Raw genomic sequence first — 18401 nt, forward strand, 5'->3', positions numbered from 1 at the left:
GGAATATGTGGGTATCTGGAAAGTCTTCTCCACAGTTTTTCCCAATTGTTTTGTCGTTTTAAGGGTCGACCTCTTAGTGTGCAGCAGCAGATGATGCAACAGTCTCGCCAACTTGATCCAAACCTGTTGGTGAAGCAGCAGACGCCGCCATCTCAGCAGCAGTCACTCCATCAGCCAGCCATGAAATCTTTCCTTGAAAATGTCCTGCCCCACACTACACCTGAGCTGCAAAAAGGGCCATCTCCAGTAAATGCTTTCAGCAACTTCCCTATAGGTGGGTTTCTCCTTGGCCCCACGTTCAGCTGGTGCGTGGAAATCCCCGACCTGGCAGGGCTGTCCCCTCGTGAAGACAACACTGGTCCTTTAGCTGTTCCCTTTGTAGGTGCAGCCTGTCTTCCTGTTTCAGGGAAGATGCTTCATGCTGTCTATTCAAGAAAACCACACTGTTTCAAAACACCACATTCATAATCGAATGGGTTAGAATAAAGATAATATTTCTCTTAAGACCCTCAGGTATTTTAATTGTAGGATATGAAGAGAAGTGGGATGGGCCAGTGAAACACTGAGCAGCTGCTTTGGCAAAACAGCTGAGAACAGTAGCATTGTAGTTTTCAGAAGCTATAAATTTGACTACTGTCTAGATCAGGCGTCCTCAAACTACGGCCCGCGGGCCACATGCGGGTGTTTTGTTTTTTTACTTCAAAATAAGATATGTGCAGTGTGCATAGGAATTTGTTCATAGTTTTTTTAAACTATAGTCCGGCCCTCCAACGGTCTGAGGGACAGTGAACTGGCCCCCTGTTTAAAAAGTTTGAGGACCCCTGGTCTAGATATTTATACATAACTAGAGTCCTGGTGCACGAAATTTGTGCGGGGGGCGGAGGGGACATTCCCCCTCAGCCCAGCCTGCACCCTCTCCAATCTGGGACCACTGGCTCCTAACTGTTTGCCTGCCTGCCTGATCACCCCTAACTGCCCTCCCTGCCAGCCTGGTCACCCCCAACTGCATCCCCCCGCAGGCCTGGTCTCCCCTAACTACCTCCCCTGCTGGCCTGATTGCCCCTCACTGCCCCCCTCTGCCAGCCTAGTCACCCCTCACTGTCCACCCCCTCCCAGTCTGGTCACCCCCAACTGCCACTCCTGCCGGCCTGGTCACCTCACGCAGCGTGCTGTTCAGTCGTTCGGTTACCCCTCACTGCCCCCCCTTCCAGCCTAGTCACCCCACACAGCCTGCTGTTCAGTCGTTTGGTCGTCCCTCACTAACCCCCCTGCCGGCCCTGGTCGCCTCACGTGACCTGTTCAGTCGTCCGTTTGGTTGTTTCGGTTGCGATGGTCACTTAGGCTTTTATATGTATAGAATACTGGGATAAAAGTAGGAAATGGGGGTTGCCTTGTCACATTTCCTGTAGCTTTCCCTTCCCTTTCTCACTCTGTCTGCAGACTTGTACTCCCTCTGGAAACGTCAGGCTTGTACGTGTTCCCCTGCCTTAGGTCCCTTTTCTCCTTATGCCTTCGATTCTATTTTGACCCTTGTTTGATCCCATCCTATTAATTTTTACTTTTATGTCTCTTCCCTGACAATGGTTTCTTGTAATGCAGCTTTATTGGTTGCTCACCCTGCTGGTCCAGCTGTGTTGAAGATGGTTTGTTTCCTTGTACCTTCTGGGCTGTGGGCAAGGGTAGGGCCTGCTTTTGCTGCTCCTTCACTCTGGCTGAGCTGATGCAGGATTGGCTCTCCCTGGTATTGCCATGGGCTCTCAGCTGGGGCCTACGTTGCACTTTGAGTCCTGGGGACTGTTCGCTGTCTCTTTCCATTCCCAGATGTGGTTTCCTTGTCAGTTGCCACTGCAAGTGGTGACCAGGCGACCCCAGAAACAACAGTGTATGTAGTAGTAGTAAAAGAATACCCCCAGACCTTGAAAGGTTTTGGTCTCTCCAGCAAAGGGAAGTGATGCACTGTTTGGTTGCATACTGGTCATATATATTGGGCCAGTGAGGAGATAACTGTACAGTGGAATCTTGTTTCTCAAACATCTACCATCTCGAACAATTTGCTTCTCAATCTGACAGCCCTTTCATGCTGATGCCTGTATGATCAGTCACGCATCATCTCAGGATATTGTGCTGTGAATATTTTTGTGTTTTGTTGCTTTTGTTAAATTTTCATTTTTTTACTGTACATTTTCCTTTTTGTTAAATTTTCATTTACATTTCATGTCCTTTTTGTTTTTAAAGTGTTTATAGATTAGTCAGTACAATAGACATGTACAGTACATGAGAAAGGTTAAAATGGGGGGCTATTTGGGGACCTGGAATGGATTAATTCAATTTACATTATTTCTAATGGGAAAAAAATGATTCGGTTTTCCAACAGCCTTCCGGAACAAAATAAGTTCAAGAAACAAGGTTCCACTGTATATGGATTTCCTGTCCAGGCTGGCTTCACAGCAAGAATACTTTTTCCTGATTAAAAAAGTCTGCTTAGCCTATGCAAACACCAGGATAGTTCTCTAAATCAGTTGTGAAAAACTAGAGCCTGTTGCCTAGATTTGGCCAGCTGCCTAATTTTGTAAATAAAGTTTCACTGGAACACAGCCCTGCTCTTTCATTAATGCATTTTCTGTAGCTTTTGTGCTGTAACAACAGTAGTATAGAAACAGACCTTGTGGCCCCAGAGCCTAAGATATTTACTCTCTGAACCATTAAAGAATTTGCCTCACTTGGGTTTAATTAATGGGTCCAGAGAATAGCAACTGTAATTGCTCTTTTCAAAAATAGATATGATATTAGAGAATTCGTGTTAAAGTTCTTAAGTCTTGCTGACCTAATAACCCGTGAACTGTCATGAGACCCAAGTATTTAAAACCATTTGTTTTTAAAACTTTAGGATAACCAGCTGGATGTGTGTTAAAGATCTGACTTCATTTTTAATAAGCATCTCAGATGATTCTGATGTTGACTGTCCCCAGATCACATTTTAAGAAACATTGGAGGAATAGGTGCATTTTCTGACCACAGTACTAAAGATGGACATTTCCATCCTTGTTCCATCAGACTAATCCTGAGATATCATTCTTAGAGTTATAGTAAATTGCACCTTAGAGCAGACGTCCTCAAACTACAGCCCGCGGGCCACATGCGGGTGTTTTTGACGTTTTGTTTTTTTACTTCAAAATAAGATATGTGCAGTGTGCATAGGAATTTGTTCATAGTTTTTTTTAAACTATAGTCCGGCCCTCCAACCGTCTGAGGGACAGTGAACTGGCCCCCCTGTTTAAAAAGTTTGAGGACCCCTGCCTTAGAGTATGGGGGTCTGGCCCTGAGGTGCAATTGTTAGAGCAGGACAGTTCTTTTGTTTGTTTTTTATTTAAATACTAGCGGCCCGGTGCACAAAATACGTGCACAGGGAGGGTCCCTAGGCCTGGCCGGTGATCAGAGTTGATCGGGGCCTTCCAGCTGCCAGCTGCCCGGGTCCTTCCTTCGCTCCACGCCACCCCCTGGTAGTCCACACACATCATGAGCGATCGAACTCCTGGTCAAACTTCCCTTCAGGGACACTTAGCATATGAGCCTTTTATATATTTAAATATATTTTTATTGATTTCAGAGAGGAAGGGAGTGAGACAGAAATGTCAATGATGAGAATCACTGATTGACCCCTCCTGATGTGCCCTGGCAGTCTTCTTTGACTGGTCAGCGAGTTGAAAATTATTCAGTTTGCAAGCAAAAGATAGCAACTGAAAGTGATCATATATAATATTTTATGCATGGTACTCTTGGAAAGTAGCTAAAGAGAGATATCTTATTAGAGATAAGCTTATAAACTTCAATATTTGGCCTCTTAAATTTTTTTCTCTTATTCTGCCAAGGAATCCTATATAATAATCCTATATAATAAAAGGGTAATATGCAAATCCGAATGGTGCAATGACAGATCGCTATGTCATGCACTTACCACCAGGGGGCAGATGCTCAACGCAGTAGCTGCCCCCTGGAGATCAGTGCACTCCCACAGGGGGCGCACTACTCAGCCAGAAGTCGGGCTCATGGCTGGCAAGTGCAGCAGCGGTGGCGGGAGCCTCTCCTACCTCCGCAGCAGCGCTAAGGATGTCCAACTACGGTTTAGGACATTCCCCGAGGGCTCCCGGACTGCACAGGGCACAGGCCGGGCTGAGGGACCTCCCCTCCTCCTGAGTGTACAAATGTCATGCACCAGGCCTCTAGTTTAAAAATAATCAAAATTATGTGGAGAAATAGTTTCCCACAAATGCAGTTTTATAGTAGCAACAGTTTTATGATTTGAAAACGTATTATTGAGTATCAGAATAACTACTTAGGAGTTCTGCGTTGCGCTCTCTGGTAACCTCACTGTGGCTCTTTCTCCCCACACTGTGTCTGCATGACATTGGCCAGGGACAGAGTGTCGGTTCCACCTTCCCGGCCTTTGTCTGTAATTATTTGACTGTGTCACATTTGCAGGATTATCTTTATTAAGGAATTCAGGCAAGATTGAAAACATTACTTAGTTTTTCTAGGCAGTGGAAGTTATACAGGAAGAGGAACATGCTATATATTATAAATTTTTAAAATTGTTATTTTATTTTTAAGGCTTGAACTCAAACTTGAATGTAAATATGGATATGAACAGTATTAAAGAGCCACAGTCAAGACTAAGGAAGTGGACTACAGTGGACAGCATTTCTGTGAACACATCGTTGGATCAAAACTCCAGCAAACATGGTATAAAATGCATTCTTATCTTAAAAAACAACTGTGGAATATTAACTTTAGGCCTTTATTTTAAATACGTATTTATAAAAGCCAAGTTCTCTTAGAACCTTTCCTCGTTTTTAAAAGTGCTTTATTAATAAATCTTAGTTGAAACAAAAAAAGCAAAATTAATGTTTATTATGTTATAAAAAATAGAAATCAGATTATGCATTTTTTTAATATATTTTACTGATTTTTACAGAGAAGAAGGGCGAGGGATAGAGAGTTAGAAACATCAATGAGAGAGAAACATGGATTAGCTGCCTCCTGCACAACCCCTACTGGGGATGTGCCCACAACCAAGGTACATGCCCTTGACCAGAATCAAACCTGGGACCCTTTAGTCCGCAGGCTGATGCTCTATCCACTGAGCCAAACTGGTTAGGGCCAGATTATGCATTTTTTTAAAAAATTATTTCCTTTTTGATGGTCTTTTAGTTTTTTGCAATTGATTTTATTGTTCTAATGTTCTATTTGTTAACATTTACACAATTTAATGTGATGTAGGGTATTAAACACTTCTACCATAATTTGATTTCTAGCATTTTCTTATATATTGACACATTTTCTTTATATATTTTGTTATCTATAAATCACATAGATTCAGTATTCTTTTCACCAGTTAATTACAGTTTTTAAATATCATTTTCATCTTATTTAATATCCATTCATCTAGCCACTGTAAATAGACTACCTTCTGCTTTCCCAGGACTGTTCCTGGGATGCATAGGTACATATGTACATACACAGCTGAGTATGTAAGCAAGTGAAAAAGTCAGAACCCAATGGAGGATTGAACAGGGAGTGACAGCGATGGGGATGGCTTTAGAGAGACTCATCATGGGTGAAGCCTGCAAGTTCACCAACTGAATAAGAGAGAGAACAATAAAGAATGTATGTAGCACATGAGCCCAGGCTGGTGTGTTCAGTGGTTAGAGCGCCGGCCCACACACCAAAGGGTTGCGGGTTCACTCCCCACCCCCACCCCTGTGGGGGCTCGTGCGGGAGGTGACCAATCAATGTATCTCTCTCCCTCTCCCTTTCTCCCTCTCCCCCGCCCCCCCCCCCCCAAAAAAAAAATAGAAGTAGCTAGAAGAGGAAGCCAGAAAAGAAGGGAAGGGAATTGGTGGAATGACCGCATCAGGTCAGGGACAGGTCATGCCCTGGCGAGTGGCATGAGGGCCTGGCGAGGTCCTGCCCTGCCACCCTCAGTGACTGGCACAGGAATTTTGGAGGCTGTGACCTGCCTCCAGGGGAACATGTGTTTCACCAGAAGCTCCAGCTAGAGCAGCTCAGTCCATGAACCAGAGCTTCTCCCACCCACGGAAATTCAAGGCTGGTGGCCAGGTCCTGGCTCTCCTTTCTCACCCTTGCCCTCCCATTGCAATCAATTGTGCCTCCTTCCATCAAGTTATTGAAGCTGGAAACTTAGAGACATTCGCTTTTTAGTCAATGTTCATTGAGATAATTTACAGATAATATAACATTTTCTGAGGTGTACGATTCACTGGCTTTCAGTATATTCTCAGTTATGAATCCATCACCACACTCAATTTTTGAACATTTTCTTGCCCCAGAAGAGCCCCTCGGGTATCACTCTTCCTGCCTCTACTTGTCCATCTCTCCTAGCCATAAGCAAAAGCTCATCTTCCTGTGCTCAGTACACTTGTCTATAATACACAGTTGATGTAAGTGAGTAGCATTTTGGCTTAGCACAGTGCTTTCAAGGCTCATTCATGTTGCAGCATGCCCAGTGCTTCATTCCTTCTTCCTTCATTCAGCAGTCGACCGCTGTTTGGGTCCGGGAGATTTTCTTGAGTTCTTCTTTGCTCCCACCTCCACATCCAGTCCACCTGTGACGAGTGCCCCTTCCACTTCCCAAATGCATGGTGCACGCACCCATGTGTTCCGCTGTCTCCTGACGTCAGCCCGCTTCCATGCACACCTGCCTCCCGGGGTCCTGAAACATAGCCCTAGTCTCACTTCTCTTAAAACGCTTCAAGGAGAGGTCCTCCTCGCTGTGTCCGACAGAGCCCTGCATGAGCATGCTGCCCTGGTGCCTTCCAGGACCGCTGTCTGCAGCAGTGAGGCCTGGGGCAGCTGGAGCAAGCACACCACCCCTGCCGCCTTCGATTCCAGACGTTTAGAACAGCAGGCTCGGGCATCCCTCCCTTCGAGATCAGGACCCCATCCTCCATGTTGCTCACAAAATGGCCTTTCAGTTCTCAGACTGCTGCTCCGTTCCTCTCCTCGGGTCCTTACAGGCTGCACCTGCACCTAGAATCCCACCCCAGCCTTTTGCATGAGGGCTTGGCCTCTCCTTGCCTTATGCTCTGTCCTTCCATCGCTGTTCGCTTGGTCACCTCTGTGTGAGAATCCACTGTCATGAAGGGCGAGGACTCCATTCAGCTCACTCAGCTTTCTGTGTCCGGCATTGAACACAGCGCCTGGCCTGTCTGTCCTCATGAGAAAGCGCTGGTTGCCACTGTGTAAAGCGTTCCTCATTCTAAAATGAGCTCGGGGATGGGCGTGGAGGATAGATCTCAACACAGACGGTCATTTCTAAATGTTAGCTGTGTTTTGATGGGCTCTCACACTTGTGGTAACAGATACCTTTACCCATGCTATGTAGTCCCCAGGGGCGGAGTAGGGGAGAAATGTGAATGTCCCGGTGGAAAAGATCGTCACTGTCTCCTTACCTACACATTTCCTGGGTTCCCGCTCTTTGTCACTCAGGATGTTTTTTTGGGGGGTGGAGGGTGTTGATAGAAATGAATATTTTTTAAAATTTAAATTATTGTTTAAAGTATTACATATGTCTCCTTTTCCCCCTATTGACCTCTCCCCAGCCGCTCTCAACTCCCAACACATGCCCTCACCCCCCTACTGTCTGTGTCCATGGGTTATGCTCAAATGCATGCATAAAAGTCCTTTGGTCGATCTCTTACCCCCCTCCCCTGTCTTCCTTCTGAGGTTGGATGTCTGTTCGATGCTTCTATGTCTCTGGCTCTATTTTTGTTCATCAGTTTATGTTGTTCATTATATTCCACAAATGAGTGAGATCATGTGATATTTATCTTTCTCTAATGGCTTAATTTCACTTAGCATAATGCTCTCCAGGTCCATCCATGCTGTTGGAAATGGTAAGAGTTCCTTCTTTTTTACAGCAGCATAGTATTCCATTGTGTAGATGTACTACGGCAGTGGTCGGCAAACTCATTAGTCAACAGAGCCAAATATCAACAGTACAACGATTGAAATTTCTTTTGAGAGCCAAATTTTTTAAACTTAAACTTCTTCTAACGCCACTTCTTCAAAATAGACTCGCCCAGGCCGTGGTATTTTGTGGAAGAGCCACACTCAAGGAGCCAAAGATCCGCATGTGGCTCACGAGCCGCAGTTTGCCAACCACGGTACTACGGTTTTGTAATCCACTCATCTGCTGATGAGCATTAGGCTGTTTCCAAATCCTAGCTATTGTAAATTGTGCTATGAACATAGGGGTGCACATGTCCTTTCTGATGGGTGTTTCTGTTTTCTTGGGATATATTCCTAGAAGTGGGATTACTGGGTCAAAGGGCAGTTCCATTTTTAATTTTTTGAGGAAACTCCATACTGTTCTCCACAGTGGCTGTACCAGTCTGCATTCCCACCAGCAGTGCACGAGGGTTCCTTTTTCTCCGCATCCTCGCCAGCACTTGTCATTTGTTGATCTGTTGATGATAGCAGGATGTTCTTGACTGCAGCTCTTTCTCCTCCCACCCCAGTACCTCTCATTCACCCCCAGCAGGAATCCCACAAAGGGTGCACTGTGCTTGTTCTTAGTTTAGGCCTCAGTATGAGTGTCTTCATGACTTGGCAGTAATTTTGTACTCTTATCCTGGTCACTCAGGCCCTTCTTGGAATGACATGAGCCGTGACAGTATCAGCTCTCAGCCGTGCATCTTCACACACCGCAAAGCACAGGACGGACCTTGGTCATGTATTTTGCTCCCATCTCATGGTCATATTTCTCCTTTTAGGTGCTATTTCAAGTGGTTTCAGGCTGGAAGAGTCTCCGTTTGTTCCTTATGACTTCATGAACAGCAGTACTTCGCCAGCCAGCCCTCCAGGCTCAGTGGGAGATGGCTGGCCACGTGCCAAATCGCCCAATGGCTCTAGCAGTGTTAACTGGCCACCAGGTAAGATGCCAGCAGCTTCCGTCATGACTTGGTAATGATTTAGCCCAGTTCTGGCTGTTGGACTGAGTGCTCAGGGTACAAATGAATGCCGAGGGACAGTGAAGTCGGGCATCAAGTCTGCCCGGTGGCCAGTGCCTTATGCTCCAGGCAGTGAGAGTGGGACTGTCCCCCCACTGGCACTCATGCTCCGTCTTCACCTGTGCCAGGGAACCGCCTGGGCAGCATTTCAGTTGTGCCGCGGAGTAGGCAGACACGCTCCTGTGGCCGGCCCCGCCTGCTCAGTTGCTGTGGCTTTGTGTCTGTAATAGAGCACTGTAGGATGTTACTGTTTGAGGTATACAAACCCAGAGCATTGGTTCCTGTTGTTATTCATAAATAACAGCCTATGTCCATCTCATTTTGTTAACGAATCAAAATACTTGTGATTTACATAGGTTTTAGGAGTAAATATTTTACATTATTTAGAATGGTGATTCAGCCTGAACTAATTTAAAGTTTTCATTTCCAGAATTTCGCCCTGGTGAACCATGGAAAGGTTACCCAAACATTGACCCAGAAACTGACCCTTACGTCACTCCTGGCAGTGTCATCAACAATCTTTCAATTAACACTGTGCGGGAAGTTGACCACCTCAGGGACAGGAACAGTGGTATGTAGGCGGGTACACTTCCGTTTCTGGACAGCATGGTTCGAGCATGGCTCAGAGTGGGTGTGAGGCCTCCGCAGCAAGGTCACCAGCACATCTCAGCCCCTGACGCCCAGGAAACCGGGCAGTGGGAGCAGAAGGGTCTCGTTCCATAGGGACTCTTCAGCCCTTTTTACGTGAGGAGGATTTATTCTCACTTGATATGGTAAACACACATGTGCAGTTAACGAAGGACCAACAACTATTTGCTTTCCAGTCATTGTATTAGCAGCTGCAGGTTATTGCCTCCTTTATCTTGTTGTGGCTGTTGTGGTTATTAAGAAATGGGTGTTTTTTGTAAAAGGTGTATCTTTGTTATTTATTTATACAATCTGGATATTAAAGGACTGTCATCTGGAAAAGCAATTTGACTTTCTCTTTCAGAGAGTGGAAATAATACCCATTTTAAGGATCCCTATAGTCCAGATGCACTTTTTAATGGGTTATCAAATAAAATCATCCTACTACCTACACGTGGTTATATTTACTGTATTTCGTGGGTGCACTGGAAGGAAGGAGAATTAAATGAGAGTATTTTCCGTTCTTGTAACATTTATCCTTCCATCTGCCCCTTTAAACCATTTTTAATAAAGAAAATATGCGCCAGTCTGCACCTTCTATTAGACGTGTCATTGGTGAGCAGGCGTTTGCCATATCACAGTGACGAGGAGTCGTCCTTCTAGCACAGTTGGGCAGACAGCTCTGCAGAAGTGGGTAGAGCCACTGCCTTCCCAGGGGAAGGAGTAGGGACAGCCACACGGCATCCTCCTGTCGTGGTGGCTCATGGGAGACGTGCTCGCAGAGATGGCGGCTTCTTATCTGTGGGAATTCTGAAAGTCGGGGGGGTTAGTTTTGATATTAAGAGAAACCACTAAGGTTCTGAGTGGAAGAGTCGACCTTTATTTAGGTGGGTGAACAGGTGGACTGGAGTGGGAGGCCCAGCAGGAGCCGTTAGAGCGATCAGATAATGGTCAGTCTGGAGGTAAACTAGAGAAAATGGGCATGGGCTAGGTTTCGGAGACTGACTCTGGGGCACGGTGGAGGAGGAGAAAGGCCTGGCCAGGCCGAGCTGTCCAGGGAGACAGCTCTCAGCATGCTATTTTGAAGGCGAGAAAGAAGGGGCAGTCTTGGGTAGCGTCTGTGAGCCTGAGCATGCCTGTCCTTTCTTGAGATGGCTGTGAAGTTGCCGTTTCGCTGGGCGCTTTTGCTTATTCTAAGACACCATGTCACTTACTCTGGGGATGACTAATTGGGCTCTTCCCCCACATAGGGTCATCCTCATCCTTGAACACCACGCTGCCTTCAACTAGTGCCTGGTCATCCATTCGTGCCTCCAACTACAACGTTCCCCTCAGCAGTACAGCACAAAGCACTTCAGGTGGGCGGGGCGGGGTCGTGGGGGTGGGCCCTCTCCCCTGTCTGCTGAGATCACCTGCTCTCAGCACGCTCTCCGCTCTCCGCTCTCCGCTGGAGCAGTGCTGTCTATTCACAGCACACCCACTTCCGTGAGGACGCAGCCAGGAAATTAGCTTTCTCTCGCTCTCTTTTTTTTTAAATATGTTTTTATTGGTTTCAGAGAGGTTGGGAGAAGGAGAGATAGAAATATCAATGATGAGAAAGAGTCATTGATCGGCTGCCTGCGGGTTCTGGGGTTTGGAGGTGAAGGAGCCCTTTCTTGGCTTGTTTTCTTTGGCAGTTTGGTTTGATTTAGGGGTTTTTAATAGGGTCTCACTTTGTTTAATTTAGTTTCAGCGGGAGAGTGGATGTTATTATTTAAATTTGATCTTTTCTAAAAGCATTATCTCCCCCCTCCCACTTTTTGTTCCCTTTGAGTAGCCAGAAATAGTGATTCCAAATTGACGTGGTCTCCGGGGTCAGTCACAAACACCTCTCTGGCCCATGAGCTGTGGAAGGTCCCTTTGCCACCTAAAAACATCACTGCTCCATCCCGCCCACCTCCGGGGCTCACTGGTCAGAAGCCTCCCTTGTCTACGTGGGATAATTCTCCTCTTCGTGTAGGTGGAGGATGGGGAAATTCTGACGCCAGGTACACCCCAGGTAAGATGAGGTGCGGAGCACTGGCCAGCACACGGGCTGGTGTGTGACGGAGGCAGTGCCCTCTGTCAAGGGGCTAGAACTAGAACAGCGTGCTCCCGCTGCGCACTCTGCTCGGTCTCCACGTCGCCCGTTCACCTAAGAACACTTGGCAGACGGTGGTGAGTGCGTGGAATGGGGTAACTTCTCACTCCTGGCCGGCCTTCAGAGCACACCGCGTGTGGCACATAGGGCAGAAGCCGCCACGGCCAGGCCGGGAAAGCCTGGCCTTGATGTAGGGGCTTCAAATAAAATGTATTGCGGGGGTTTTTTTGTTTGTTTTCTTTATATATTCTTTTTTTTTTTTTTTTAGAGAGAGAGAGAGGAAGGGAGAGGGATAGGGATAGAAACATTGATCGGCTGCCTCCTGCACAACTCCCACTAGGGATCAAGCCCACAACCCAGGCAGGTGCCCCGGCTGGGAATCGAACTGTGACCTCCTGGTTCATAGGTCAATGCTCAACCACTGAGTCACGCCTGCCAGGCTAAACAGAGACATTGGAGAGCGATGGGGTGCTGCTAGTCAGACAGAGCCAGAGGCATAAGCAGACGGTCTTAGGAAAGGGGCAGAGAGCGCTCCTCCTGGACCTCCTGCACGTGCCCAGCTCCCAGCACACAGCCCCAGGTTGGACTCAGAGCTGTCTGCCGGCTCTTACTTCCTTATGCCCTGCCCCCAGGCTGTACCAAACTTGGTCATCTCCAGGCTGAAAATGGTAATATCTCAATGATTTCTGATCTTTAGACAGGTGACTGGCTGAAATAAAACTTACAGGGTTTCCTTTGGGGGAAGTTTTGATTACATGAAAATGCTTGAGTCTGTTTTAAACTACTAAATGCAGATTAATGTAGTGGGTGTTGTGTGTACGTTGTTCTTTCCGGCCACAGCCACCTGGGGGCCGGCTACTGGAAGTGGCTAGTGTGTGTGTGAGGGGATGCCTGCGAGCCCGCCCTAAGGAGGCTTGGTGGAGTTGAGTGGGATCGGGAAGCCAAGCAAAGCAGAGGGAGCAGCATAAGGCTCAGCCCTGGGGACGCACTAGGGTTCCCTGTAGGCCTTAGAAGAAGGTTCAAGAGCCGTGTGCAGGGAGAAGTGGGTGGAGCTACCTCCCGAGTGGTACGGAGTGTCTGTGGGGCACCTGGGAGCAGTTGTAAACGGGGCTGACTGGATCACATCTTCAAGGTCTGCTGCTGGGAGAGAGCAGAAAGCAGGTGGCATGCTCCCGTGGTGACCCAGACAGAAACGAGGCTGTCTGCTCAATTACCAGAGCTCCACCCTGGGGGACACTCGTGCCAGTTCATCAGAGGAACTGGAGAGGCCTTCCCCAAGGGGTAGTCTTTTGAGATAGCTTTAGCTTCATACCTGCAAATACCCCAAAGGGAGGCCCGCCTCTGTACCTCACTAGCCAGGAGCCCCGTGACCACCACGTGCCGTGATGAGACCAGGATGTGCTTGTCCTGAGTTACCGCTCCAGCCACAGTCTCAGGAACTGACTTGCCCTCTTTCTTCCTTGTTCAGGGTCCAGCTGGGGTGAGAGCAGCTCAGGGAGAATAACAAATTGGCTTGTTCTAAAAAACCTTACACCTCAGGTAAGAGCACGGGCGCTGGTGGGTGCGGATGCACAAGGTGGCCTGGGAGAGAAGGTCTCCAGGCTTTCTAAGTGGGGGAAAGGGCTGCCGGGCCTGAGTGGGAGTCAGGGCTAGCAGAGGAGATGGCTTTAGGTCCCCGGCGGGCTGCGGTCTGGTGCAGCCCTTCTGCCTTGGGAAATGTGCGATTCCCTGGTCTTAGCCCAAGACGGGCAGTGATGTGGGCTAGGATCAGGGCTGGGCAGTGCACCAGGCCAGCAGATGAGCGTGATGCACTTGGAGGCTGATGTTCGAGCCCACCCTCCTCCCACAGGGAGCAGTGCCTTGATGGGTCCTGCCTCAGGGCCGGGGAGAGAAGACTTGAAGCCACAGCAGGGCAATGGCTAACTCAGGAATTGGGGACATGGGAAATGTCTCGGGGTCCAGAGGCCACGGAGGTATGGCTCTGGGACCAGTGGAGGTGGGGAGGGGGCACCGTACCCCATCACAGCAGTGAGTCCTGGGGAAAGTGGCACCAGATGTGAAACATCGCAGGCGAGGGAGGACGAGAGTCACACCCGGACAGCTTCCCCGGTGTCCTCACGCCGCGCTGCGCAGCTAACGGGCACTCGCTGTCTCCTAGATCGACGGCTCGACTCTGCGCACCCTGTGCATGCAGCACGGCCCCCTGATAACATTCCACCTGAACCTCCCGCACGGAAACGCTTTGGTCCGCTACAGCTCCAAGGAAGAGGTGGTGAAGGCACAGAAGTCTCTGCACATGTAAGTGGGCTGCTCTGGGCGCCCCCCGGGAGCCCTCCCGCCTGGAGAGCTGGGGTGAGAGCACCCTCCCGCAGCACCCTGGTCTGGGGGCCCCAGAAAACCCCTGGCACTGCTGCCCTGTGGGGGATGGTTTTGTAGGCACGTGCTCATGGAGGGAGGCGGGAGGGTGCGCTGGGTACCTGGTGTGTCCTGGACACTCTGGTGCCACCCTCACTTGAGTCCGTGGGCGCCTCCGGTCGCTGGGTGCTCACGTGCGCTTCTCCCTCCCCAGGTGTGTGCTGGGGAACACTACTATTCTCGCTGAGTTTGCCAGTGAAGAGGAGATCAGTCGTTTCTTTGCACAAAGTCAGTCTCTGACCCCTTCCCCTGGCTGGCAGTCCCTCGGGTCCAGCCAGAACCGGCTGGGCTCCCTCGACTGTTCCCACCCGTTCTCCAGCCGGACTGATCTCAGTCACTGGAATGGTGCTGGGCTGGCGGGGACTAACTGTGGAGACCTCCATGGCACTTCCCTCTGGGGGACCCCCCACTATTCCACAAGCCTGTGGGGCCCTCCAAGCAGCAGTGACCCCCGAGGAATGAGCAGCCCATCCCCCATCAATGCTTTTCTTTCTGTTGACCACCTCGGTGGGGGTGGAGAGTCCATGTGACAGGTAGAGGCAGACTCGTGACCGCGACCTCAGATGCAAAGGAAGGGGCACTAAGTTGAGCTCGCCGCCTGCAGCGGGGCGCCTGTGGGAACAGCTCTTCTGCACATTTTCCACTTTGTTTTCCCCGAAACATATCAGTTGAATACTTGAATCATGCAGGCCAATACTATAATGTGAAGGTGTCTCGTTACACTCCCACTGGCGCCATACGTGCTGACCGCGTAGTGAGCTCACCTGTGCGAATTCATCATGTTAGCCTTTGGGTTCTTTTTCTTTCTATTCCCACACCCCCACCCTTATTTTGTTCCCCCAAAACCATTGTTTGGGCTGATAACGTATGAGCTTTTACCTTTGCACTGAATGATGTTCTCTCCGTCTAATCGGCAATATGGGGGGGCAGCTGTTCCGTGTGATGTTTACTCAAGGATGTCCTTAAGGTGTGCGCTCTCTACTATGCCTTGATGTCCGCTACCTTACTGTGTGTCGTGGAGTTGGAGATCACGTTATGATGCTGACTTAGGACGATAAATGAAAGTGTTGCACCCGTTTCTTCATGTTCTAAAACTAAAGAATTTCGCTCTGCAGTTTGAAAAACTGTGGCCACAGCTGTGACTTGCAGCCCACCTGCACCAGGGGGCCCTGCACTTTGAATGGGCTTTCCATTTTCTTTTGAAGGCTCTCACGTTGACCTTCTTGTTTACAGATTTTTTTGTTTGTTTTTTGAGAAAAAAAAAATGTTTACTCTTCCATCATTAAAAAAAAAATTAAAAGACAAAAAAAAGGAGGATTTAAAAGATGCTTTCTATCTCTGGGAAAAGGAGCAGCATTTGGCCATGTTCTTGTTCCCTCTTCCTGTCCGACATCAGAGCATGGTTCTCAGGAAAACCGGGTCCCCAGGCAAACAAACAAAACCTTTAGTTTCTTACAGGAAAAGAGGAACCCCCCAAGTTTTAGCACTGATACTATGTATTGCTCTGTTAAAGAATTTTCTCTGCCAAAAAAAGAAAAAACAAAAAAAACGCTTCAAGCTGGAGTTTGACGTTCTGCTTCAGATGCTGTCTTTTTATTAGTGTGATGATGGTTTGCTAATGATCAGTAGGGAATCATTTTTGTAATTCCATCAAGTGGCTCTGTTCCTGCTGTCGTGACTGTGTTATGTCTAATGTTGTACCTTAAAGCCGAAATCAGTAACTATGCATCCTGTAAGCACAGTTTGGGGCTTACAGAGTCGTTCATTGTAGAAAGGAAATTTTAAATGTTGTTGCAAACTAACGAGTTACACCATTTTTACAGTTTCTTTCTCTCCTCCCCCTTTTTTGCCCACAAATGGTATTATAATGCTTGCTTAGTCGAAGGAGAGACTAAACAAGGGTAAAAATTTTAACACAGAGAATTTGCCATCATTTCATTGCCTTGATTCTAACTGTTTGTGTCCTATGATGCAAAAGAAGTCAGTGGCTTTTAACTGTTTACAAATAGAATGTGATTGTAAAATGTACAGTTTGGTTGTGTTTAATTATGAAATTTCTTCAGATATAATAAACCATGACTTTTTGGCTGCTCAACATCAATTGTCTCTTTTTTGTGAATTTATTTGTACGCTCTTTTTTATAATGAAAGTTTTCAAGTTGCTATGTATGAGGGTTCTCATAGAGCAACCGATTAAAAATATAAGCAAATATTGGAACATTTTAACTGAATTTATCCACAATCTCACCCTGAAATAATGTGAGAACTATGGGAGACGGTAGCTGGCTCCCGCCTGCCCTCCGCGCCTGTGGGACCTGTTGCTCAGCGCTCCTGTGACTCATCTTCCCTGCCATCCGTGCCCATCGCAGGCCTCAGCAGACACGCGGAGCAGGAGGCTCACTGCCCGGCAGTGTCTAGTGTTAAGCTCAGACCTCTGTTACCGAGCAGGAGCCGCCGGACCGGCCCCTCCCGCTCCAGCGGGCCCGGCGGCCTGTGCTCGCAGCGCCGGCTTCACTGCGGCCGCTTGCCAGGTGTAGCCGTGTTCCGTGCATTCGATGTGTATTGACTTCCACACTGGTTTTTCCAAAAACCAAAGGTAGCTTTGAAAAACCACGTCTGGAAATGTTTGGGACGTCACGCTAATTGACCTTTGGGGCTTTGAGTAGTATATAATTGACTTCATAACTGCGTTAATTGTATTGTTCAAGTGTTTGGGAGTTTTTGCGCTTGTTACGTGGAAATAAAGTGTTTGATTAAAAAATGAGCCAGTGGTTGGTTTTTGCTTGGTCCTTCCGTGATACAGCTCTGCTCCCTGAGCCGCTGGGTTCCCCGAAGCCCACTTTCATCTCCCACCTGCCCACTTTCATCTCTCCCACCTGCCCGCCTTCATCTCTCCCACCTGCCCGCCTTCATCTCTCCCACCTGCCCGCCTTCATCTCTCCCACCTGCCCGCCTTCATCTCTCCCACCTGCCCGCCTTCATCTCTCCCACCTGCCCGCCTTCATCTCTCCCACCTGCCCACCTTCATCTCTCCCACCTGCCCGCCTCATCTCTCCCACCTGCCCGCCTTCATCTCTCCCACCTGCCCGCCTCATCTCTCCCACCTGCCCGCCTTCATCCCGGGGGAGTCTGACGTTCCCGGGGTCCTGGTGCAGGTCGCTGGTGCCCGCAGGAGCCCAGCTACCCGTCCACATGTCCGCCAGAGCACGGCCAGTCCTTCCCGAGGGCGCTCATGATGCTGCCGCTGCCCGAGGTGAGGTGTCCCGCTGCCGCCCGGGTCGTGCTGGGCTCTGACACTGCCTCACCCTCGCAGACGTTCCCACTGTGCTCCCGTCCGCAAGGTGCCTCCGCCCCTCGCTGCTCCCGTTGCTACACGTGTCTTGCTGTCCCAGCAGGACCTCCAGGTCCTGTGCCAGGTGACAAGGAGGCTCCTGCTCAGACGCATGGTAGTGGCTAAATATGGGAAGGAAATAAACTGTTACCTGTTGGCACTTGTGGACCAAAGACGGTGGGTGAGCCAGGGAAGGCGGAGGTGAGGTTCTTGACAGCAGGACAGGTTTCGATCCAGACAGGAGTACAGACTGCGGTTGCATCGGGCAACTTGGCTGTAGGTCCAGCTGTATGTTCCACCATTGGCATGTGACCTCCCCTCTTCTCCAAAGTTTAGATCTTCCCCTGTGGATCCTTCATTTTCAGATGAGAGCGGCGGGGTCGCTGAATGAGGGCCAGACTGCAACCCGGATGGACCTGAGAGCCCCTGAGACCAGGCGCTGGCCCGGGGACCTCCTCCCAGCAGGCATTGGGAAAGCGGGAGGGGAGGGACAGTACTGGTGCTAGGCTTACACACCAGGGGATCCTACACGGTTCCCGCCTCACAACTGGGTGCCCCAGCCACCCGGGACTGGGAACTACCATAGTGCAGTGTTTCCATTGTGTGGCCCCCAAAGCTCGGGACTGGGTGAACCTCCCTCGGGATCTGGGCCAGAACTTGAAGCTTTGCGTTTGAGGTTAAAGCTGAGCTATGTTGCATTCTGCTCTCTCACATCTGTATTCATCCAAAACTAAGTTTGAGCTAGCCAGTTAAACTCGCCTTCAGAAAGCGGGGCCGCACAGGGCGAGCTGTGCGCAAGCTCACGTCCCCAGGAGCAGAGAACTCGAGTGGCCTCTGCTCGCGCCCTGTCCTGGCCGGCGGCCCGCTGGTAGGGAGAGCCC

At 49.1% G+C, this 18401-nt stretch overlaps 1 protein-coding gene across 4 annotated transcripts in view; it reads left to right on the top strand.

Annotated features, from left to right (window-relative positions):
- Nucleotides 1-16287, top strand: part of TNRC6A (trinucleotide repeat containing adaptor 6A) — a 99161-nt gene extending 82874 nt beyond the window's left edge. For all 4 annotated transcript variants that reach the window (XM_054714444.1, XM_054714440.1, XM_054714442.1 and 1 more), the window contains 9 exons: nt 64-274; nt 4609-4740; nt 8793-8951; nt 9460-9600; nt 10907-11014; nt 11473-11694; nt 13244-13314; nt 13934-14073; nt 14345-16287. In XM_054714444.1, coding sequence (XP_054570419.1) covers nt 64-274; nt 4609-4740; nt 8793-8951; nt 9460-9600; nt 10907-11014; nt 11473-11694; nt 13244-13314; nt 13934-14073; nt 14345-14720 — 1560 coding nt within the window. In that variant the 3' untranslated portion in view covers nt 14721-16287. The remainder of the gene's footprint in view (nt 1-63; nt 275-4608; nt 4741-8792; nt 8952-9459; nt 9601-10906; nt 11015-11472; nt 11695-13243; nt 13315-13933; nt 14074-14344) is intronic.
- The last annotated feature ends 2114 nt before the right edge of the window (nt 16288-18401 follow it).

Source organism: Eptesicus fuscus, chromosome 4 (assembly GCF_027574615.1).
Source record: "Eptesicus fuscus isolate TK198812 chromosome 4, DD_ASM_mEF_20220401, whole genome shotgun sequence".
Lineage (NCBI taxonomy): Eukaryota > Metazoa > Chordata > Mammalia > Chiroptera > Vespertilionidae > Eptesicus > Eptesicus fuscus.